At 45.6% G+C, this 24,736-nt stretch overlaps 1 protein-coding gene across 4 annotated transcripts in view; it reads left to right on the plus strand.

The window, feature by feature from the left end:
* Positions 1–24,736, plus strand: part of kiaa0586 (KIAA0586 ortholog) — a 674,053-nt gene that overhangs the window by 560,133 nt on the left and 89,184 nt on the right. For all 4 annotated transcript variants that reach the window (XM_086003275.1, XM_086003276.1, XM_086003277.1 and 1 more), the window contains 2 exons: positions 12,976–13,235; positions 18,121–18,197. In XM_086003275.1, coding sequence (XP_085859401.1) covers positions 12,976–13,235; positions 18,121–18,197 — 337 coding nt within the window. The remainder of the gene's footprint in view (positions 1–12,975; positions 13,236–18,120; positions 18,198–24,736) is intronic.

Consider the following 24,736-nt stretch of genomic DNA (forward strand, 5'->3'; position numbering starts at 1 on the left):
CTAGGGGCCAAATTAAAAAGCAGAACCACAAGGGTAATAATCTCTGGATTACTACCTGAGCCACGAGCAAATTTGGCTAGGGTAAATAAAATCAGAGAGTTAAATGCGTGGCTCAAAGACTGGTGTGGGAGAAATGGGTTTTGCTTCTTGGGACACTGGCACCAGTACTGGGACAGGAGAGAGCTGTTCCGTTGGGATGGACTTCACTTGGCCAGTGCTGGGATTAGAATCCCGGCGAATCGAATAACTAGGGCTGTAGAGAGGGCTTTAAACTAATTAGTGGGGGGGAGGTTTCAAGAGAACGAAAAATAAAAATGTCAACGGAGAAGGCAATAGAGCAAGGTAGCAGTGGGGGAATTAAAAACCAGAGCGTGTCAGGGAGGGACAGAATATATAAAGATAAAGGTAAAGTAGTAAAGGGGGTAAAAGCAGGAATAAATTGTCACAAAACATATTTAAAAGTTCTTTATCTGAATGCACGCAGCATTCGTAACAAAATAGATGAGTTGACGGTACAAATAACTACACATGGGTATGATCTGGTGGCCATTACGGAGACATGGCTGCAGGGTGACCATGACTGGGAACTAAACATCCAGGGGTATTTGACTATTAGGAAGGACAGACAGGAAGGAAAGGGAGGTGGGGTGGCTGTGTTAATAAAGGATGGAATCACTGCAATAGTGAGAAATGATATTGGGTCAAAGGATCAGGATAGTGAAACGGTTTGGGTGGAGATAAGGAATAATAAGGGGAAAAAGCCACTAGTGGGCGTAGTCTATAGGCCTCCTAACAGTTGCAACTCTATTGGTCGGAGTATAAATCAGGAAATAGTTGGGGCTTGTAATAAGGGAACAGCTATAATCATGGGAGATTTTAACTTTCATATTGACTGGACAAATCAAATTGGGCAGGGCAGCCTTGAGGAAGAGTTCATAGAGTGCATTAGGGACGGGTTCCTTGAGCAGTATGTTACTGACCAACCAGGGGACAGGCAATCTTAGATCTGGTCCTGTGTAATGAGACAGGATTAATAAAAAATGTCCTAGTAAAGGATCCCCTTGGAATGAGTGACCATAACATGGTTGAATTCTAAATTCAGTTGGAGGGTCAGAGAGTTGGATCTCAAACCAGCGTACTAAGCTTAAATAAAGGAGACTATGAAGGTATGAGAGCAGAGTTGACTAAAGTGGACTGGGAAAATAGATTAAGGTGTAAGACGGTACATGAGCAGTGGTGTACATTCAAGGAGATATTTCACAACTTTCAAGAAAAATATATTCCACTGAGGAAAAAGGGGCGTAAAAGAAAAGACAGCCATCCGTGGCTAAGTAAAGTAATAAAGGATAGTATCCGACTGAAAACAAGGGCATAGAAAGTAGCCAAATCTAGTGGGAGGATAGAAGATTGGGAAGCATTTAAAAGCCAGCAAAGAATAACTAAAAGATTAATTAAGAAAGGGAAGATAGATTATGAAAGTAAACTAGCAAAAAATATAAAAACAGATTGCAAGAGTTTCTACAGTTATATAAAAAGAAAAAGGGTGGCTAAAGTGAATGTTGGTCCCTTAGAAGACGAGACCGGGAAATTAGTGGTGGGGAACATGGAGATGGCAGAAACGCTGAACAAATATTTTGTATCAGTCTTTACAGTAGAGGACACTAAAAAATATCCCAACACTGGACAAACAGGGGGCTATAGGGGGGGAGGAGCTAAACACGATTAAAATCACTAAGGAGATGGTACTCGGTAAGATAATAGGACTTAAGGTGGATAAATCCCCTGGACCTGATGGCTTACATCCTAGGGTCTTGAGAGAAGTAGCGGTAGGGATTGCGGATGCATTGGTAATTTTCCAAAACTCGCTGGATTCAGGAAAGGTCCCAGCAGATTGGAAAACTGCTAATGTAACGCCCTTATTTAAAAAGGGAGGTAGACAAAAGGCTGGAAACTATAGACCAGTTAGCCTAACATCTGTGGTTGGTAAAATGTTGGAGTCCATTATTAAGGAAGCAGTAACAGGACATTTGGATAAGCATAATTTAATCGGACAGAGTCAGCATGGCTTTATGAAGGGGAAGTCATGTTTGACAAATTTGCTCGAATTCTTTGAGGATGTAACAAACAGGGTGGATAAAGGGGAACCAGTGGATGTGGTGTATTTGGACTTCCAAAAGGCATTTGACAAGGTGCCACACAAAAGATTACTGCACAAGATAAAAAAATCACGGGATTGGGGGTAATATACTGGCATGGATGGAAGATTGGCTATCTAACAGAAAACAGAGAGTTGGGATAAATGGTTCATTCTTGGGTTGGGAATCAGTAACTAGTGGTGTTCCGCAGGGGTCAGTGCTGGGACCCCAACTCTTTACAATCTATATTAACGATTTGGAGGAGGGGACCAAGTGCAACATATCCAAGTTTGCCGACGATACAAAGATGGGAGGGAAAGCAGTGAGTGAGGAGGACATAAAAAACCTGCAAAAGGACATAGACAGGTTAAGTGAGTGGGCAGAAATTTGGCAGATGGAATATAATGTTGGAAAGTGTGAGGTTATGCACTTTGGCAGAAAAAATCAAAGAGCAAGTTATTATCTAAATGGAGAGAAACTGCAAAGTGCTACAGTACAAAGGGATCTGGGGGTCCTGGTACATGAAACACAGAAGGTTGGTATGCAGGTACAGCAGGTGATCAGGAAGGCCAATGGAATCTTGGCTTTTATTGCAAGGGGGATGGAGTATAAAAGCAGGGAAGTCTTGCTTCAGTTATACAGGGTACTGGTGAGGCCACAACTGGAATATTGCGTACGGTTTTGGTTTCCATATTTAAGAAAAGATATACTTGCTCTCGAGGCAGTTCAGAGAAGGTTCACTCAGTTGATTCCGGAGATGAGCGGGTTGACTTATGAGGAAAGGTTGAGTAGGTTGGGCCTCTACTCATTGGAATTCAGAAGAATGAGAGGCGATCTTATCGAAACATATAAGATTGTGAGGGGGCTTGATCGGGTGGATGCGGGGAGGATGTTTCCACTGATGGGTGAGAGTAGAACTAGGGGGCATAATCTTAGAATAAGGGGCTGCTGTTTCAAAACTGAGATGAGGAGAAACTTCTTCACTCAGAGGGTAGTAAATCTATGGAATTTGCTACCTCAGAGAGCTGTGGAAGCTGCGACATTAAATAAATTTAAAATGCAGATAGACAGCTTCCTAGCTGATAAGGGAATTAGGGGTTACGGGGAGCGGGCAGAGAAGTGGACGTGAGTCTAGGTTCGGATCAGCCATGATCCTATTGAATGGCGGAGCAGGCCCGAGGGGCTGTATGGCCTACTCCTGCTCCTACTTCTTATGTTCTTACTACCATGATGACTACTGCTACAACAACAACTTCCATTTATATAGTACCTTTAATGTAGGAAAACATCTTAAGATGCTTCACAGAGCCAAAGGGAGAAAAAAGGATTCTGAGCCAAAGAAGAAGAGGTAATCCAGAGCTTGGTCCAGAGTTGTGTTTTAAAGATGGTCCTAAAGGAGCAGAGAGAGGTGGAGGGGTTTAGCAAGGGAATTCCAGAGCATGGCGGCTAAGTGGCTGAATGCATGGCCACCAATGGTAAGCCCAAGAGGCTGGAATCAGAGAAATGGAGAGTTTGGGGGCAAGGGGGTTGCGGGAGGTGGAGGGCTGGAGAAAGTTACAGAGATAGAGACAAGCGAGACCACAAAGGGATTTAAATACCTGGATGAGAATTTGAAATTGGAGGCTTTGGTGGGCCAGGAGCTAATGTCGGTCACTGAGAACAGCAGTGATGGACAAACAGGACTTGGTGTCAGATGAGATACAGGCAGCGGAGTTTTGGCTGAGCTAAATTTTACAGAGGGTGGAAGATGGAAGGCCGGCCAGGAGAGCATAGGAATAGCCGAGTCTGGAGGTAACAACGGCATGGATGAATGTTTCAGCAGCAGATAGACTGAGATAGAGGCAGAGGCAAGCAATGTTACAGAGGTGGAAGTAGGTGGTATTGGTGTTGCAAAGGATGTGTGATCGGAAGCTCAGCTTGAGATCGAATAGGACGGCGAGGTTGCAAGCAGTCTGATTTGGCCTGGCGTGGTGGCTGGGAAGGAGATGGAATCGGTGGAAAGGGTTCGGAGTTTGTGCAAGGGGTCAAAAATGTTGGCTTTAGTTTTCTGCTTGTTCAAAATCCCCACATTCTTTGTCATTTCTCTTAGCAGCCCAGTGTCTTGAATGTACAGATTGTTAACGTGTTAAAAATACTAGTGTTACTAGCAAGTAAAATTTACAGATAAATATTGCATCTTATTAAAGTTAAACTTTTTATGAACTATCTTTATTGTATCCTAACTCACACCAAGTCCCGTTCACCCATCACCTGTGTTCGCTGACCTATATTGGCTGCCGGTCTGGCAACACCTCGATTTTAAAATTCTCATCCTTGTTTTGAAACCATTCCATGGTTTCGCCCTTCCCTATCCCTGTAACTGCCTCCAGCTCTACAAACCTCCGAGATCTCTGCGCTCCTCCAATTCTGGCCTGTTGCGCATCCCCAGTTATCATCGCTCCAACCGTGCCTTCAGCTGGCATGGCCCTAAGCTCTGGAATTCCCTCATCTCTATCTCTCCCCCTCCTTTAAGACATTCCTTAAAACCTACCTCTTTGACCACCTGTCCTAATATCTCTTTATGTCGATCGTTGTCAAAGTTTGTCTGTTAATGCTCCTGTGAAGCGCTTGGGGCATTAAAGGCGCAGTAACAAGTTGCTGTTGTTGTTGCTGTATTGATTAGATTATGTTTCTCTTTTTTCCTCCGTTTTCTTTCCATTTCACTTTTTCTCTTTTGAAGATACTGGGTGGGGGTGAAATTCAGCTTCGCAGGAGCGCAAAACGGGCGGTTGCGGACCGGCCATCCAATTTACACCCTGCCCAATTTTCCTCTCCATTGAAGTCAGTAGAAATGAAAATCAGGAGGGATGTTTGACGGTATGCCAAGCCGATATTGCGCATTTTATACTATCGCCGAAAGTAAAAATGGACTCCGAGATCTCTAGTTGAACATATAACTGTACTTTATGTAGCAAAAGTCACAAGGAAAGTTTTTCCAGCAACCTTATATTCTAAGTAGTCACTATCTTGAGGCTTCCCTGCAGAAATTGTCTGGTTTATATTAAAACTGCCTGTAGTTGAAAGTCATGATGCCATTGGACAGGGGCATGCCGTTGTTATTACATACGTGGTGAATAATGCAAACAAAACACTGAACAACTTGGTATCTGACTGTAAATCAATCTTTTTCGGTCTGTAAAACATGTATGAGTCACCATATTATTGGTTTAGTTATGCTGTTGCAGTGCTGTGATGGCAGCAAACTCCATGTGACAGCTGGTATGCCATCCAATCAGTTAATGCTCAGTATTGAATTCCACAGCCATACTTTCCACCACCCTCAGCAAAATGAAAGTAGAACATTCTTTTAAGCCTTGTACTTTATTAGATATGTAAATGTTTAGGAGTATAGTCCGAGAATTTTTGGCATCATCTGAACCCTTTGATAAATTATGGGTTTATAATATATACCTCGTTTGTTGTCCTTCTGTGGCTGGTAGCGAAATAAAATCTAGTATCACTACAATTCAAACCATATGTTACAAAACAGTTCAGTTCATATCATGTGATTCAATCACAGGAGCTTTCTGGCCATCGTTGCACACCATCTGTAAAAATTGAGTAAAATTGCCCCACAAACTACCTTAAATATCATATAGAATAACACACCTTGGAATGTGTTTCAGACACATGTTGGCATTGTTTTCGGTCCCGCCACAAACTCCGTTCCCTAACCACTGACTCCATCCTTCTCCCTAACATCTGCCTGAGGCTGAACCACACTGTTCGCAACCTTGGTGTCGTATTTGACCCTGAAATGAGCTTCCGACCACATATCCACAGCACAACTAAGACCGCCTGTTTCCACCTCTGTAACATCACCCGACTCTGCCCCTGCCTCATCTCATCCGCTGCTGAAACCCCCATCCATGCCTTTGTTACCTCTAAACTTGACTATTCCGACGCACTCCTGGCTGGCCTCCCACATTCCACCCTACATAAACTTGAGTTCATCCAAAACTCGGTTGCCCGTGTCCTAACTCGCACCAAGTCCCATTCACCCATCTCCCCTGTGCTCGCTGACCTACATTGGCTCCCGGCTAAGCAACGCCTCGATTTCAAAATTTTCATCCTTGTTTTCAAATCCCTCCATGGCCTCGCCCCTCCTTATCTCTGTAATCTCCTTCAGCCCCACAATCCCCCATGAGATATCTGCGCTCCTCTAATTCTGCCCTCCTGAGCATTCCTGATTATAATCACTCAACCATTGGTGGCCGTGCCTTCTGTTGCCTAAGCCCTAAGCTCTGGAATTCCCTACCTAAATCTCTCCACCTCTCTATCTCTCTTTTCTCCTTTAAGACGCTCCTTAAAATCTACCTCTTTGACCAAGCTTTTAGTCACCTGCCCTAATTTCTCCCTACGTGGCTCAGTGTCAAATTTTTAGTCATATAATACTCCTGTGAAGCGCCTTGGGATGTTTTAATATGTTAAAGGTGCTATATAAATACAAGTTGTTGTTGTTGTTTAGATGATGCCGATGAGCTTCTTATGTGTCACTACCAGATTGTGATATCATCTGAATACCTTGAGGTGTTACTGCTTTGTAACATACTCCAGCCCATGTTTTAACCTGTATGTACTGGTCCTGAGAACCACAGCAGCTGTTGTGATTTCACAACAGTGTCAACTTGTGTACACCTGTACTGGGCTAATTGAAAGCCTATAGATAAAAGGAACAAAGCCTGGAGATGGAAATAACAGAGCTGGAAATCACTGGGCAACCAAACAGACAGAAAGAAATTCCAAAAATGGTGATAATTGCAATAAAACAAAGGTGAGAAATAGGATAGAGAAAAGAAATGAGACAGTAAAGCAAAAAAGAAAGAAAAATGTAAAAGCAGAAAGAGAACAAAATAAATTTAGAGAAATGGATTGGAAGAAGGTAGAAATTTTAAAAACATTTTGTTATTTCAGAGCAGAGAGACAAACAGAAATAACAAATGGGATGTAGACTGGGTTCATTATAGATTGACATTAGTCCTGCTTATTCCTTCTTGACATGACTACTTTACCATCTATTTATCACATCTGTACTCATTTTTGTTAATACACTTTGGGGGAAAAATTCAGTTGGTAGCGCCACCTGTTAGCGCCTTAAGAGGGCGCTAAGTGGGGTGCAAAGCAACTAGCGCCCGGGCGCGGCGATATCTGCGCCTCTCGCAAAATTGACCGGACATTTTGCGGCGGCGCTAAACAATACCGCCCGATCTCCTGAGCACGCAGATCTTGACGTCATTCGAGAGTGCAACGACCTTGGGGCACCCCGAACTGGAAATTGAGTGGCGCCCCCCTCCTTTCCGCCTGGCGCAACTAACAACAAGTTGACTGGAACGCTTCCCAGTCGCTGTGGGGCTGGGGGGGGGGGGCTATTTAAAGGGGGCCTCTTCCTGGCTTTTGTGTGGTCGCCATTTTTGCACCACTCGTTCTGAGAGAGAGAGGGAGATTTGCAGAGAGACAAAGAGAGAAAGAGAGACTTCTGCATTGAGTCAACGCTGTCTGAGGTAGTTTGGGCTTCTGACCATAACTTTGCAGGTACTTTGCTTTTTGACCTTCATAACTTTGATTGCCTAGATACTATGGGGGCTGCAATGGATGGGAACGTCGTCCTTCTCCATCACATTCGGAGGGCACAGAGACGCAGAGAGAGAGTGGCAATCATGGCCAGACGGAGGAGGGCCAACAGGCTTCGGTACAGGAGACCTTACCCTCCCAGGGTTTTTCGCCAACAGTTCTCCTACATTAATATGTCTGAGGAGCAGTGTTTGCGAAGGCTGCGCTTCAGCAAGGAGGTGGTCACTGAGCTCTGCCACCTGCTTCAGCCAGATCTGCAGCCTCAACTGAGGAGCAGGATGTCTCAGTCAGTGGCAGTGAAGATAACAGTGGCTCTCAACTTTTATGCCACCGGCTCATTTCAATCAGCTACTGGGGACATCGCCAATATCTCCCAGTTCGCGGTGCATTGCTGCATCCGTCGGGTAACAAATGTCCACTTTAAAAGGAGACGAGAGTACATTTCTTTCCCCATGACCCCGGACAAGCAGCAAGAACGCGCAACGGGCTTTGCGATGATAGCGGGCTTCCCCATGGTGCAGGGCACCATTGACTGCACGCTTGTGGCTTTGCGGGTGCCGCAAGAGAATGCCGAGGATTTCTGCAACCGAAAGGGCTTCCACTCCTTAAACGTCCAGTTGGTCTGTGACCACAGACAGCTGATACTCGCTGTCAATGCCCACTTTCCAGGCAGCAGCCACGATGCCTTCATCCTGCGCCAGACTTCTGTGGCAGACCTTTTCCAGGCACCGCATCACCCAGGAGGTTGGCTTCTCGGGGACAAGGGATATTCTCTGTGCACCTGGCTGATGACACCGCTCCATTTGCCCAGCACCCCTGCTGAGCTACGATACAACGAGAGCCATCAAGCTACCAGGAACATCGTTGAGCACACAATCGGCGTGCTCAAGCAACGGTTCCGCTGTCTGAACCATTCTGGAGGCGCCCTGCAGTACTCGCCTGAGCGAGTCTCCCACTTCGTTGTTGTGTGCTGCATGCTGCATAACCTTGCAATCCTCAGGACCCAGCCAATGCCACCAGACATTGGAGCACCAGCAGAGGAGGAGGAGGATGATGAGGAGGATGATCATCAGCAGCACCAAGGCGGGAGGGAGGCACAAAGTGGAAGGGCTGTCCGCCAAAGGCTCATAGCAAGTCGCTTCTAGGCCCCCTCTGAGGAAATGGCTACTGCCATTCAAACAACCTGAATGAAACCATCCTGCAACCCCTAAGCCGGTCAAGGCAACAATGATTGCAAAGACCAAACATGTACATTTTGAATACAGACACTTCTTTATTTCACAAACTCTGTGTGTCTCATTTCCGCATGACAAAGTAATAGAAAGAAACACAAAAAAAGCAGTCATTCACATGTAACTGGCTCTCACAACCTGGAGACAATGTCCAAAACAGTTACAAAAATTTGACCACGAACCTTGGCCTTCAATAATACAATGAAAAACATTTTGTCACACCTCCTACTTTTTGCCCTTCGAGGGTGATCTGCTTCCCTTGTGATATTCCCCCCTTCCCACCCTGCAGCTCCTCCGTAATGGGACCCCAGTGGCTGGAGCAAGGCTGGGGGAAGGCTGCTGATTGTCAGAAACTGACACTGCAGATGCCCTTGAAGGACAGCCTGGACCAGCTCTGGGCCTGGAGGGCCCGGCTGCTGACTGCACCAACTCTGCATGGACGGCAGCAGTCTATCCTACAGGTGGTGGCAACTGCAGTGGAGAAGTGCCAGTGGTGGCAGCAGGAATGCTGTCATCTTGAGAGAGGACAGCAACTCCCTGCTCGACTGACACACTGGCACTCCCACGGGGCAGCACTTCAGCATCCAGAGCAATCTGATGGAGCACAGATTGCTGGCCTGCTGCGGCGCGGTGAGAGCCCTGGGGAAATGTGCCCGATCCACCGAGGGTGGCAGCAGTCAGTGCTCGCGTGGCCTCAATCTGCGTCTGCACGAGACCAGCCACTGACTGCATTGCAGCACTAAGCATTTGCGTGGCAGCCGCCTGTGCTACAGCGAAGTGCTCCACACTCCTTGCCAGTGATTCAATGGATTCGGGCAACCTTGCCACGGCAGCCATGAGCTCAAGTGCCTGTGCTCCACCTGGACGCTCATTTCAGCGAGGACCCACTCCTCCTGTGCGTCCAGTGCAGCAGGACTCGAAGCCATACTCTCCCTCTGGGGAGAAGACCCCTGAGCTTCCCTACCCCCATCGTATTGCTGCAGCCCGCTGGGTCCTGGAGCTTCACCCTCATCAGACCATTCCCCCCTGCTCCCCTCCAGGGAAGGCGTGTTCCCAGTGTGGGCATGGGCTGCCTCGGTAGAGGGTGGTGCTGATGGTCCGGCTTCCTCTTCCTCCTCGCCTTCAGCTTCACTCCCACTGACAGCTTGATGGCCTGTCTCCTCACCTGGTGAATCACCATCTGATAGCAGGGAGGTACAAGAGTGGCTTTAGCGTGAGGACAGGGTGGCAGCAAGGGAGGCATGAGTGCAGCGATTTAGTGATTTGGATTGAAAGTGTCAAAGGCTGCTGTTGTGAGGAACAAGTCGAAGGAGAGAGGACAAAAAGGTAATGACCTTACCATTGCTGTCCAGAACGGGGTCGGCGTCTCCAGTGGTGACGGGACCAATCACCCGGCTTGCCACAATCCTGTGGACGCGCTCCTCAAGATCGCTGAGGGGTTGCAGCTGAGGCCGCCCTCCACCGGTCCATTGCTGCTGTCTCCTATTATGAGCCAGCTTGTCCTGCAAGAAAAAGGACGGCGTCTGAGTAAATATGCAGCCATGGTCTTGCCTGAAATGCCTCCCATGGTTGAATAGCCCTTACTGTATGCAAAGTGTGGAATGTGCGTGTGTGTTTGATGAAAGGGCCATAGGTGTTGGATGAGTGTTGGGCATTGGGGCTTTCAAAACCCTCTGGCCATCAAGTGTGGTTGAGATAGAGGGATGAAGAGGTTTTGAAAAAAAGGCACTCACCCTGATGACCCGAGTGAGGTCGTTGAACTTTTTCCTACATTGGAAATGGATCCTCGGCACCATGCTGCTTGAGGACACTCTCTGAGCCACCTCCCTCCACACTCTTCTGTACTCGTGTGGCAAAGGCCTCCTGCCACTCTCTGGGTACAGAATGGATCTTCTGCGCTCCACCCCACGAACCAGAGCCTCCAGGGCCCGCTCACAGAAGCGCTGTGCTCGCTCCCTGGCACCCTCCATAGTGTTTGGCTGCTAGATTTAGCCACAGGTCTGCCCAGGCCGAGATTCAAGGCTCCAATGAGCAGGGTGTGGCTGGAGAGCAAGATCGACCCTCCCCTTTAAGAACTGACCGGCGCCAGTGTGTCTGTGTTCAATTGCTAACTGACAGCACCTGCGCTGCGCCCGCCCTCTGAGGTAGCGCCTCGCTCCTCGGGCTTAGCGCCTTAAGAGAGGTGTGTAGCGCCTGATTTAACGCTCCAATCACCTCCAGGGGTGATAAAAGCCAAGTTTGCTGTCGGAGGCGATAATTAGCGCCAGGCGCTAAACTTTGCGCACCGCCAGTAATCGCGCCCCATATGGGGCGATACCGAATTTTTCCCCCTTTCTTCCTCCTTTTTGTCGCTTACTTCCCTTTTCTTGCATGTTATCCCTCTGTCACGTTGCGCTATTTGTTTTTCTCATCTGTGTTCCACTTTTTGTATCTCTGTTTAATACCTTTTCTTCTTTGCTGTGTGTCATAAATACTGCATTCTGCTCAGTGAGCGAATTCCAGTGAGGATTTGCACAAGTCATTGTTAGATAATTCACTTCGCCCTTAGTTGTAGATCCTATTTTTCCATTCTATCCTAGAATGTCTAATGCTAAAAGATTAGACTAAAGCTTTATTCATAATTGTAAAGGGCTCTAAAATTCCTCTATTTAGTCTTTCACACTAGTGAAATTATCCAATCACCAAAGGCCTGCTTAACACAATCCTTTAACAGTTTTGCTTACTCCTAGTAATTATGAAATTAGTACCTTATTCACATATTCCTAATTAAAATATAAATTAGTAAAGCCTTTATTATTTTTTATATATATAAAATAGACTTTTTTGGTAATGAACTGCAGATCATCCATCAACAAGCCATTGGTTATGTCCGGATTATTAATCCTTCAGTGAGGATATCATCACGCACCAACTACATGGAGTGTCCTGGCTGTCGGCATCTGTCATGACACCAGCTACTGACAAAGAAATCTGGGGACAAATGTGTTCCTGATAGTCCCACAAGCAGAACAGGGTCACAAAGATTATTTTAAAATAACTTGATATACGTCAGTGAGCTGGGATCTGTGCGGCTTACACTGCAGTTTCAGACACCCTGGTCAAAGAGATATTGATGTGAATGTCACACACAGATGCTGTTCATTTCATTATCCTACAAAAATCAGAAGCCCATGCATGCCTTTTCCATAATCAATGTAATGATGGTGCAAGTAAACATTTTAGGTCAAAAATAAGGAGGGTGCAGCACATGCACCACTACACAATTGCAACTGCAACCACTAAATATTGAGTCCATTTAGATTACTTAAGAGTCTTCTCTTGTGTGGATTGCATTAATAAGACTTTAGGATCTTTAGTTTATACTTGGTATGCTACTGGGTGTCAGTTTTATCCTGAGTCTGATGTCTATCTTGGTGGCTCGTGAAACCATTCTATTTATACTAAACTTGATTTTGAATTAATGAGCTAGCAGCTGGGAAGAAAATGACAGCTAATGTACCTGACCATTCCTGCCTTCCTGTTGCCAATCATTTTGCTGCACCATCTACATTGGTAGGTGTACGAAGTACAGCAAATAAAAACTGCACCTGAAGAGAAGTTAAAAAAGAAAACTTATGTAATTCTTGTGTCTATACACTATTTTTCCCTTTTTCTTAAAAAAAACGTAATATTTTTAGTTGCAGTTTCTTCTGCTTCTCTCTGTACACCAAATAAGCTGAGTGGGTGGAAACCACTGACCTTGGTGAGCCACACCTGTAGAGCAAGGCTCATCAGGGTTCCACATTTAAAAAAAAAAAATGTTTTAGATTCAGCTTTTGGAAAATGTACCTATTTCTCCTTTGGATTAAAAATGAGAATTTATAATGGGCATTAGATTTATCCATTTTTTCCTATGATTCCACGTTCCTTTCTGAGTCAGATACAGTGCTTAGTGTAAACTAGTGTCACACATTTGACTTTTATTTATTAATTTCTATCTATTATCTTATGTGTGTTAGTGTTATGTCAGTAGCCAAGGATGAGGAACCTGAGAGTTTGATTCTACCACCATGTGCTGTCATACCTGCACTCCCAACTCCACCTCCGTGTCCACCGCCACGTGTGCAAACTCAAACACCCACTGCTCAATCGCTGACTCCACCCCCGTCCACTGAAGAAAGTAGCTCAACGATCTCCATCACCGAAACTGAGACTGCTGACCGAAACATTTCTGAAGGAGAGATCTTAATAAGCTATGGGCAGATGGCTGCAGCAAAAGGTATAGCTACACCAGACCATTGACTTAGTACTAAATCAATAAATGTATAACTCGTAGACTGTTGCAGAGTACTGTAGATACAAAACAATGAAATATGTAGCAAGACTGAGAAATGCTAGCCATAGTCACTGAAAACTAATTGCATTGGAGAGCTGAATGGTGCAGTATACAGATAACCCTTTCACCTTGTGTGTTTGAATCCAGACTAATGGAATAAATGTTTCTCTTCTCTCCTGGCTGTGAGGTCCTAGATGAAACGAGTTGGGTAATTTCACCCAGTTTTTAATGGAAGTGGGTACACCGCCTAAAACTGCCCACAGTTAAGAATAAATTACACTAAATCAACACAGTCAATGAGAGAAGCCAAAACAGTGGCTGATATGGAATGTACAAAAAGGCACATCGAATCAGTAGGAGGAGCTTTTCTGAGTTTGGGATTCAAATACATTGCTGGAGCAGAGTCGATGAAGCTTTACATCTCACCAAGCTTAACTTGACTCAAGACTGTTTAATGCAAAAGTGTTCTATTCATGAACATTGACAACCCATATCTAATAGCCTAAAAATTGACCAAATAATAATGTAAATATAAAAGGAAAGCCTACTGTTTTCACATGATTTGCTCTCCTTTCTTATCCCTTTCCTTGATGTGTCGAAATTCTCCCAGTTAAATTTCAAATTTGAATGAATAACTCTTACATTTCTCATAAAGTAAAAGTATACATTTCTTTTGTGTCTAACAATGAGGATTACCTAATAAGGCGTGGTGGCCTTAGCTAGAATCATTTGGTTAGTATTTTTGAACTGTTTATTGCAAGCAAGCTTATGCAATAACTTATTTTAAAAACTTTTTTTTCTTAATTTGCTCCACTCCACATAATTATATATAAGTAGCATTGATTAACTAGCTCCCTCAAGAAAAGTTTGTGTGCCTCCCTTTAATGAACAGTTTAAAGGACATGAGTCACCTGCATTCCAAGACAGTGTTTCCCTTCCTACTTTGTTTTTTTTGGGTGGTGGTGTTTGAGGGAGGGATGTTCATCCAGAATGACTCTATAACTTTTCTTGTCCTTTAGATAGTACCAAGAAATTTTAATATGCCTGAACTACCAGAACAGACAGATGGGGCCTTATGAGATTACTTTAACACCAGGAGAGTTCTCCACGGTGTCCTGGCCAATATTTATCCCTCCACCACATCACTAAAACAGATTTATCTGGTCATTACCACATCGCTGTTTGTGGGACCTTGCTGTGTGCAAATTAGCTGCTGCGTTTCCTACATTACAACAGTGGCTAGATTTCAAAAAATAATTAATTGGCTGTAAAGCACTCCTGACGTCATGAAAGACGCTATAGAAATGCAAGTCCTTCTTTCTTTCATCCAAAGAAGGCATCAGTGTCACTGCAGCACTCTTTTGGTATTACACTGAAGTATCAGGCTAGATTATGTGGTCAAGACCTGCATTGTGACTTGAAGCCACAACTTTTGACAGAAACAAGGGTGGTATTAACTGTTACAAGCTAACCCTAAGGAATATATACATGAGGAAGAGGAAAAGAATGGGAATGCTCCTGAGGTTTCAGGTGTTGGGAACCTGTTAGCAATGCATGACTTTCAGCAACAACAACTTGCATTTATATAACGCATTTAACACAGAAAAATATTCCATTGGCGCTCCACAAAGTCATAGTCAAAAAATTGGATGCCAAGCCAAAGAAGGAGGTATTAAGAAGCTTGGCCAAAGAAGTGTGTTTTAAGGAATGTCTTGAATGAGGAGAGAGAGGTGGAGGGATTTAGGGAAGAAATTCCAGTACATGGGGCTTAGGTGGCCGAAGGCGTGACAGCCAATAGAGGGGTGAAGAGAGACTGGGTTGCACACGATACCAGAGTCTGAGGAATGGAGAGCTTGGGGGGGTGAGGTGGTTTGTAGAGCTGGAGGAGCTTATTAAATTGCAAGGGGTGAAGCCAAGAAGGGATTTAAACACGAGGATGAAAATGTTAAATTTAAAGCATTGAGGGACTGAGCTTATGCAGGTCAGCAAGGAAGGGGCGATGGATGAGCAGCTCTTGGAGTGGGATAGGATATGGGCAGCAGAGTTTTGGATGAGCTGAAATTTATGGAGGGTGGGAGGCCAACTGGAAGAATAGTTGAGTCTGGAGGTGTCAAAGTGCAAAGAACATCTTAAAACTTCCACCTCCGTACTATCATCCGCCTCCACCCCAATCTCAGCATATTTGTCACTGAGGTTGGGATGGAGGCGGATGATAGTACAGAGGTGGAAGTTTTAAGATGTTCTTTGCACTTTTTAATTTGCACTATGGGTAGGTAGAGGTTTTAAATCTGCATTCTCACTGATGATGTCAAGCTCAACAGGGTCTTCTTTCCCTACTGATTCTTTGTGATGGAGAGGATATGGGGTCAGAAGCTCAGCTCGGGTTCAAATAGCATGCTAAATAAACAAACAGGCTAGTTCAGCAGGAGACAGTGGCTGGAGATGGGAATGGAATCAGTGGCGAGGGTACAGATTTGTAGCAAGGGCTGAAGACGATGGCTTTGGTCTTCCCAATATTTAGACTGGATGTCGGAAAGCATTCTGACAACATAGAGGCAGTTGAGAGAAGTGGTGGAGGGTTAGAGCTTGCTGTCATCAGTGTACATGTGGAAGCTCACCCCATGTCTGCAGATGATGTCGCCAACGGACGGCTTGTAGTTGCATGGGTATCATACACACTTTATACTTAAGTGATGGTTGAGTGGAATATTTAACAGATTGCAAGCCTCGTACCTGCCTTTTGGGATCAAGATTTATTAAAAAAAATATATAAAACCAATACAAAAATGATATAGGGAGCAGAGCAGGTGAGATGGCACAGTGCCTCTACAAGGACAAACAGCCAAAGTTTTGCTAATGAGAGCTAACGATGCTGGATACTTAGCTTTGGTATGTAACGGTGACAATCACTTTAATTTCAGTGAACCATTATCATTTTGAACAATAAATGTGAGGAGCTCATGGACTTCTTTGTTAAAAAGATCAACAACATTTAGGGAATTCAGAAAAAACTTTTTTACCCAGAGAGTGGTGAGAATGTGGAACTCGCTACCACAGGGAGTGGTTGAAGCGAATAGGATAGATGCATTTAAGGGGCGGTTAGATAAGCATATGAGGGAGAAGGGAATCGAGGGTTATGCTGATAGATTTAGAAGAGGAAAGACGGGAGGAGGCTCGAGTGGAGCATAAACACCGGCCTAGACTGGTTGGGCCGAATGGCCTGTTTCTATGCTGTATATCCTATGTAACAACATCCATTCAGCTGCTTCTGCTTTCAATTCCCTCCCTTCCCCATGCCTACCGGACCTCACTTCCTCTCCGTTTTCCCCTGCCCTAACACTATATTTGAATGTTTTTCTAATTTCTCTCTTATCTCCCCTCTTGCCCTTTCTAAGCTCATGTTGTCTCTGAGACCGATCACCTGCTCTCTTGACCCTATTCCTACTAAATTGCTGACCACCTAACTTTCCTTCCTGGCTCCCATGTTAGCGGATATTGTTAATAATAAACCCTTGACCCCTCCATCTTTCCAAACTATCGGCCCCTACTCCAACCTCCCTTTCCTCTCCAAAGTTCTTGAACGTGTTGTCGCCTCTCAAATCCGCACCCATCTTTCCCAGAACTCCTTGTTTGAATCCCTCCAATCAGGCTTCCGCCCGCCACAGTACCGAAGGTCACAATTTATATCCTAATTGACTGTGACAAAGATAATCTATCCCTTCTGGTTCTTCTGGACCTGTCTGCAGCCTTTGACATGGTTGACCACAAAATTCTGCTCCGACGCCTCTCCACCGTCAGCAAGTTGGGTGGGACTGCACTCGCTTGGTTCCATTCTTATCTATCCAGTCGTAGCCAGAGAATCACGTGCCATGATTCACAAACTCCATTCCCTTTCCATTGATTCATTCTCTCTCCCCAGGAACTGACTAAAGCTGACCAAGTCTGTTCACAACCCTGGTGTCATATTTGATCACGAATTGAGCTTCCTAACTCGTATCCGTGCCATAACTAAGACCGCCCATTTCCACCATCGTAATCTCACCCGTCTCTGCCCTCATCTCAACTTATCTGCTGCCAAAACCCTCATCCATGCCTGTATCACCTCCAGATTTAACTATTCCAATGCACTCCTGGCAGACCTCCCTAGTTCTACCCTCCATAAACTTGAGGTCATCCAAAACTCTACCGCCCGTGTGCTAACTCGCACCAAGTCCCGCTCACAACTCTCACCTGTGCTTGCTGACCTATGTTGGCTCCCAGTTAAGCAACGCCTCGATTTTAAAATTCTCATCCTTGTTTTCAAATCCCTCCATGGCCTCGCCCCTCCTTATCTCTGTAATTTCCTCCAGCCCTATATTCCCCCTAGGCCTCCGCTCTCCGCCTATTCTGGCCTTTTGAGCATCCCCGATTTTAAATGCTCCACCATTTGGCGGTCGTGCCTTCTGCTGCCTAGGTCCTAAACTCTGGAATTCCCTCCTTAAATCTCTCCTCCTCTCCACTTCTCTTTCCTCCTTTAAGACGCTCCTTAAAACCTACTTCTTCAACCAAGTTTTTGGTTATCTGCCCTAACATCTGGTTATATGGCTTGGTGTCAAATTTTGTGGGTTTTTTGATAACACTCCTGTGAAGCACCTTGGGACGTTTTACTTTATTACGTTACAGGCGCTGTATATAAATATAACAAGATGCTGTTGTGGAATTGCAATGTAAGTAATTGTTTATGTCTATGTGAAGTTTAGCTTTGCATATAACAATAATTGAACTACAATTCTGTGTTTTCCCTGTTCTGGTGTATAGTTGCTCATTGAGTATGTCTTTGGTTTTTCAGCCTTAGTAGAAGGAGGTATATCCCTTCCAAACCTCAATGATAGTCTGTCCAGTACACTCCATGATGCACAAGAAATGGTAAGTTTGTAAAAGATGTGGCTTTGCAAATTCACCCAACAAACTCATTGAATTCAAATTCACTGCTATCCCTGGTTTTGCATTTATTTAACTTTTGTTTCATTTGCGTTTTGCTGCTAAAAAGACAGTTTTGTAATTGTATGTGTTTTCTCTGTGATGAATGACAATTGTGATATATAAAAATAGTTAATACACAAGCAACATTTCCTATAATGGTCCAAGTATAGTATCTGCTTGCACTAACTCCCCTATCTCTCCCTTGTAATTAAAGAATTACTTAAGCCTTTGACACAGTTGATCACACCATCCTCCTCCGACGCCCCTCCACCGTCGGCCAGCTGGGTGGGACTGCATGCATCTGGTTCCATTCTTATTTATCCAGTCGCAGTCAGAGAATCACCTGCAATGGCTTATCTTCCCACTCCCGCACCGTTACCTCTAGTGTCCCCCAAGGATCTATCCTTGGGCCCCTCCTATTTCTCATCTACATGCTGCCCCTTGGCGACATCATCCGAAAACACATCAGGTTCCACATGTATGCTGACGACACCCAGTTCTACCTCACCACCACCTCTCTCGATCCCTCCACTGTCTCTAAATTATCAGACTTCTTGTCCGACATCCAGTACTGGACGAGCAGAAATTTCCTCCAACTAAATATTGGGAAGATCGAAGCCATTGTCTTCGGTCCCCGCCACAAAATCCGTTCCCTCCCCACCAACTCCACCCCTCCCCCTGGCAACAGTCTGAGGCTGAACCAGACTGTTCGCAATCTTGGTGTCAAATTTGACTCCGAGATGTGCTTCCGACCACATATCCACACCATCACTAAGACCGCCTATTTCCACCTCCGCAGCATCGCCCGATTCTGCCCCTGCCTCAGCTCCTCTGCTGCTGAAACCCTCATCCATGCCTTTGTTACCTCTAGACTTGACTATTCCAACGCACTCCTGGACGGCCTTCCATGTTCTACCCTCCGTAAACTTGAGGTCATCCAAAACTCGGCTGCCCGTGTCCTAACTCGCATCAAGTCCCATTCACCCATCACCCCTATGCTCGCTTACCAACATTGGCTCGATTTTAAAATTCTCACCCTTGTTTACGAATCCTTCCACGGCGTCGCCCCTCCCTATCTCTGTAATCTGCTTCTGGATGCTCTGGAGAAGCATCCGGGAAGGCGCCGAACACCTTGAGTCTCTTCGCCGGGAGCAAGCGGAAGCCAAGCGCAGGCAGTGCAAGGAGCGCACGTCAACCCAAGCACCCCACCCACCCGCCCCTCCAACCACCGTCTGCCCCACCTGTGACAGGGACTGTAGGTCCCGCATTGGACTCATCATTCACCTGAGAACTCATTTTTAATGTGGAAGCAAGTCATCCTCGATTCCAAGGGACTGCCTAAGAAGAAGAAGAATCTGCTCCTGCCCTACAAACCTCCGAGATATCTGCGCTCCTCCAATTCTGGCCTCTTGAGCATCCCGATTTTCATCGCTCCACCATTGGTGGCCATGCTTCAGCTGCCAAGGCCCTAAGCTCTAAAATTCCCTCCCTAAATGGCTCTGCTTCTCTACCTCTCCTCCTTTTAAGACGTTCCTTAAAACCTACCTCTATTACCAAGCCTTTGGTCATCTGCCCTAATATCTCCTTATATGGCTCGGCGTCAAATTTTGTTTGATAGCTATCCTGTGAAGTGCCTTGGGATGTTTTACTACGTTAAAGGCGCTGTCGTTGTTGTTGTTAAATACCATTGATAAAGTTTGACTCTTTGCATGGCACAGTTCCACAGGTGCTGCTTGCTCTCCAGTACCTCACCTAAGTTGCGACTATTATTCACATGTGAGCGTCACACTGAGGGGGAAATTTTAACATAGGTGAGCGGGTGGGAGTGGGTGCGGATGGGGGGTTAAATGGGGAAAATTGGAAACGTGTCGGGAAGCTGGCTCCAACCCGCCAACCTCTCACTTTAACACAGGTGGGACAAGGGGCGGGCGGGCAGCCAACCCACTCCCAGGAAGCGGGTTAGCACTTTAGATATGATAATGAGGTTGGTAGCCTCAGATTTAACCTGCTATGGAGGTTTTACTGCGGCTGGCCAGGTTTCCCGGGCCTCGGGAATCCCGGCACTTGCAGCCAGGCAAGGACAGCCTCGGTGAGCACTCCTTGTGGGCCGGGAGCAGCGGGAGTGCTTCCTCCTGGCCCCCAAGCTCCCCCACCATCAAACCTCCCCCCCCGCCCCCCGAGATTGGACCCCTCTTGGATCGGACCCCCCCAGGGCCAGGGATTAGACCCCCTCTGTGGTCGCACCCCCCGGTTTGGGGATCAGACCTGCTTGGTCCTACGGCCTCGTCTCCAGCGTTCCCCGCCCAACTGGAAGCCAAGCCTGTCAATCAGGCTGACTTCCGGGCAGGGAACCTGTCAGTGACGTCACACACATGCTGTGGAGTTAAAATTTATCAAGTTTATTCAGCAAATAGCTGTTCCAGGCTTGATTCTTGTTCTGTTCTGAATTAACTGACTTCAGCTGGCAGCAGTGTATGAGCTCTGCAGTTTGCCTCAATGCCTTTTGAGTTAGGGAAGAGAAAATCGTCCAGTGTTGCTGCTCCTGGTTGCTATCCCTACTGGAAATGCACGTGTGTCAATGTCAACTGAGGATAGAATCAGGCTCTATGGTGAATAGCCTGCCAACACTCATTGTATAGACTGTAGTTGAATACTGGTATCGGAGGGCAAGCAGAGCCCATGGAATCGTACCCAAGCTTGAAATCAATGCATTCAGGAAAGGAGGGCGTCAGAAAATTGGCAAGAGAAATAGAAAGGGGAAAAAAAATAAGACAACCATTATCTGAAATCGTAACACTGCTGTATTTACACAAAAAAGTACAGAACTTTAGTGCTAGATGTTCTTTTCTTTCTGTACTGGCTGAATAATGAAAAATATAATGCAGACAGTGTCATTTAGAGAGATAAACAATTGGAGATTTCTCTGCTGTAGACTAAACGCCAGTGAGTCTCTTTGTTTTTGAAGTGTTAATGTTTAACAGACAGTAGAAGCTCTATTTTGGTCAGTATTTTAATGTCACCAGTAAATGTGGTGATTATCAGTAAGATGCTAAAGTCAATAGAATTATCCTAAAAATGTAAGTTCTCAGAGACCTGATTGCCCAAAACTATGATCATTCATAAGAGTGAGATTTAAAAAGGAAAATTCAGAAATGTATTACGATCATTTAACAGTTTGTGATTGCACACTCATTCCTCAAATAAGAAAAGTTATGGATCTGCAAGGGAATAAAAAACTTGCAATAAATACAATGGGTGTAAAGGATTGTCCAGAGGCAGCACATGGAGGAAAATCAGGCAGGGAGGTTCACACGCATGTAATGGAGCTTACCTGATGTTCCATTCATTTAAATTAATAGAAGGAAAATCAGGTGGGCTCTGTTACAGGCTGCATTTCTCCCCACCCAGTTTTCCTCTGTGTTGCACCCTAGTTACCCTTTATACCCAAGCACAATAAGAGGAAAATCTGCCCCAATATGACACTGATACCTGTGTCATATTGACATGGTTTATATCACAATATCCTTTATACCATCTCAAAATATGATTTATGTTAAAAATAATAAAATGATTAGATAATTTATAATAGCTGTGCAAGAGATTGAAACATTACTAATCATTTTAAACTGATTTGAATATTCCTGTAATTCCTTGTGTCTCAAATTATTATTTTATAATTTGGTATATCCAGAACTTAATAGCCTTTTGCGTTCATTTTCATTTTACTTGTTTGAAGAAGTTTCTGTTTAAGTTTTAAATGTAATTCTCACCATATACAGCAGATGGAACCTGTGAGTTCTCTGAACAGGTTCTGATATTGCCAGATAGTTCTTTGGTCATTTAACTTAGTGACTGGATAGTTCGAAGCCTAAAAATATGCATCTTGTGCAATGAAAGCCCAAACAAATGCCATTAGGCTGAATGTAATTATTTTTGCCAATTTTCTGCTGCGATGTGTCATCCCTCCACTCCCATCCTCGACTCCCACCCCCCACTCCCCCAACACATTGGCCTAGGCTTTCTCCCCGGCCCTGCCAATATTTCAGCAGATTAGGAGAGGAAAGTGCTTGGGCATGCAATGCTGCATCTGCGTGCTTCCCCCCACCACCATTTCCCAGGGACAGGTCCTGTCGGCATGTATGTTAATTGTATGCCTGTGAGGTAAACAAGATCTCTGCTGTTTGAATGCTGGACACAATGGCTACCTATTTGCCTAGGCATCCAGCATTTTGTGGTCAGTGGAAGGGGGAAAAGTATCTTCTTGGCAGCCAGGACCTGTGCAAGGGCTCAGGGAGTGCTGCCTCGGGCATGCCTCAAGGGAGGCGGAGATTTTTATTTTAACAAAACTAAAACGTGGAGGCCAGAAAACAGGCTGAGGCCATGGGCCCATCTTCATTGCAGGTGTAAGTCTTCCCTTCCCCCCTCGCTTGCTCTCTCTCTCTCTCTCTCTCTCTCTCTCGCTCGTGGTGCACCCAAATAATGGGTGGGCATTGACTCTTAGTTGGGGTACAATTCCACAGATACATTGTTCATATGTGAGCTATGATGGTGAGCCAGGCAATTCGACCACAAGGTCAATCCCAACCCTGTCAATAACCAACTTAAGCGCACAAGCATAGGACAACAATTAGGAGTAGGAACCAAGACTCATTTTCTTATACCTTACATGGCAGTATACAACGGGAACGGTAGCGTAGTGGTAATGTCACTGGGCTAGTAATCCAGAGGCCTGGACTAATGATCCAGAGATATGAGTTCAAATCCCACCATGGCAGCTGGGGAATTTAAAATTCAGTTAATTAAATAAACTGGAATAAAAAGCTAGTATTAGTAATGGTGACCATGAAATTACCGGATTGTCATAAAAACCCATCTGGTTCACTAATGTCCTTTAGGGAAGGAAATCTGCTGACCTTACCTGGTCTGGCCTATCTATATGTGACTCCAGACTCACAGCAATGTGGTTGACTCTTAACTGCCCTCTGAAATGGCCTAGCAAGCCACTCAGTTGTAACAAGCTGCTACGAAACAAAATAATGGCCCAGAAATTCAGGTCGGAGGCTTCCCGCGGGTGCAAGCCTCCGACCTGCACTTACCTTGCGCACCGGCCGCTGAGCTGTGGGCCGCCGTGGAATTGCGATCCTGGGCCTCCTCCAACTGCCGGCGCGCAGTGCTTGCATATCCCAGGGGCGCAGTTAGTTCGATGCATCCCCTGGGATCACGTGGGCCATGGAGAGCCAATGGTAGCAGGGAATGCTTCATTCATAAGTTTGGCAGGAAGGGCTGTCAAACCTATAAATACTATAAGCCCCAAAACATCACTAAAACCTCAAATAATTTTTTTTTTTAAATCACATTTTTAAAATAAACTAGAAATTACATGAAATAACTATTTTAATCAATTTAAATTTTTGAAAAAATTAATTACATTTTCTAACAAGGCTAAAAATAAACTTACCTTTCTTTAAAGTATTTAAAAATAATAAACCTGTGGAAATTTTTTTTTAATTTTAATTAATTCACCACTTACCTTGTTAAAAGCAGGCCTTGCGACTGCTTTTTACATGTCTAACTTCTGGAGACTTACTGTGGTGTATGTAACCTGTTCCACCTTAAGAGATGTACTACTTTCTCTGGCTGCTGTATACGTAATACCGGTGGTGACCACCGGTATATAAGTACTGTGTAGTGATATTGTATTTAGTATAGTCCTGACCTCCAACTAGTAAAGACCTGTTGAACTTTATTCGTGTAGTCTGTGTCAGTAATTAATCTTAATACAACTGGAACACACAGACTTCACAGTGGCGACGAGTCCGATTCTTACCCTGCGGCAGTTTATATCCACGGCGGCTTCGTCCACAGAACGGGCGTCGAAGAGAGGCATCCACCCTCATCACCCTGCTGGAAGACACGTCGCGCGGCAGGCATCGAGAACCCGGAGTGCAGAAGACATCCTGAACTCGAAGCCTCCATCAGCGGCAGTCAGCTATCTTCTTTCTACCTCGGTGGTGGGTAAGCCGGTCAGCGACGCGAGCAGAAAGTCGGCCGCGTTGGCTGTACAGACGGGGGGAGGAAGACGGAGGAATAAGGGCAGTGAGATCGATCGCGACCGGAGATAAGGGCCGGGCCGCATTCGGGCCGAAAGGCGCAGCGCGGGGACATCGATCGCGGCTGGTGATAAGGGCCGGGCCGCTTTCGGGCCAAAAAGGCGCAGCGTCTGGGGCGACTGAAGGCGCAAGAGCCGCGGTGAAGGCGAACGCAGCCGGTGCTAATAACCGGGCTGCAAGAAGGGCTGCGAGGCGCGACATCGGGGAAGCGCGAATGCCCGAGGGAGCCGCGGTGAAGCGGAGACAGCGTCGGGGGAGTTACTAACCGCTGGGAAAGGGGAGCAGCAGCGGCACGCCAAACGCCATTGCAGCCAGTGGGTGAAGACCGCCAAGCGCGGGAAAACCGCCATTTTGTAGGCGGAGGACGAAGAC

Source organism: Somniosus microcephalus, chromosome 12 (assembly GCF_052327205.1).
Source record: "Somniosus microcephalus isolate GS21.2 chromosome 12, FLI_Smic_1.0, whole genome shotgun sequence".
NCBI lineage: Eukaryota > Metazoa > Chordata > Chondrichthyes > Squaliformes > Somniosidae > Somniosus > Somniosus microcephalus.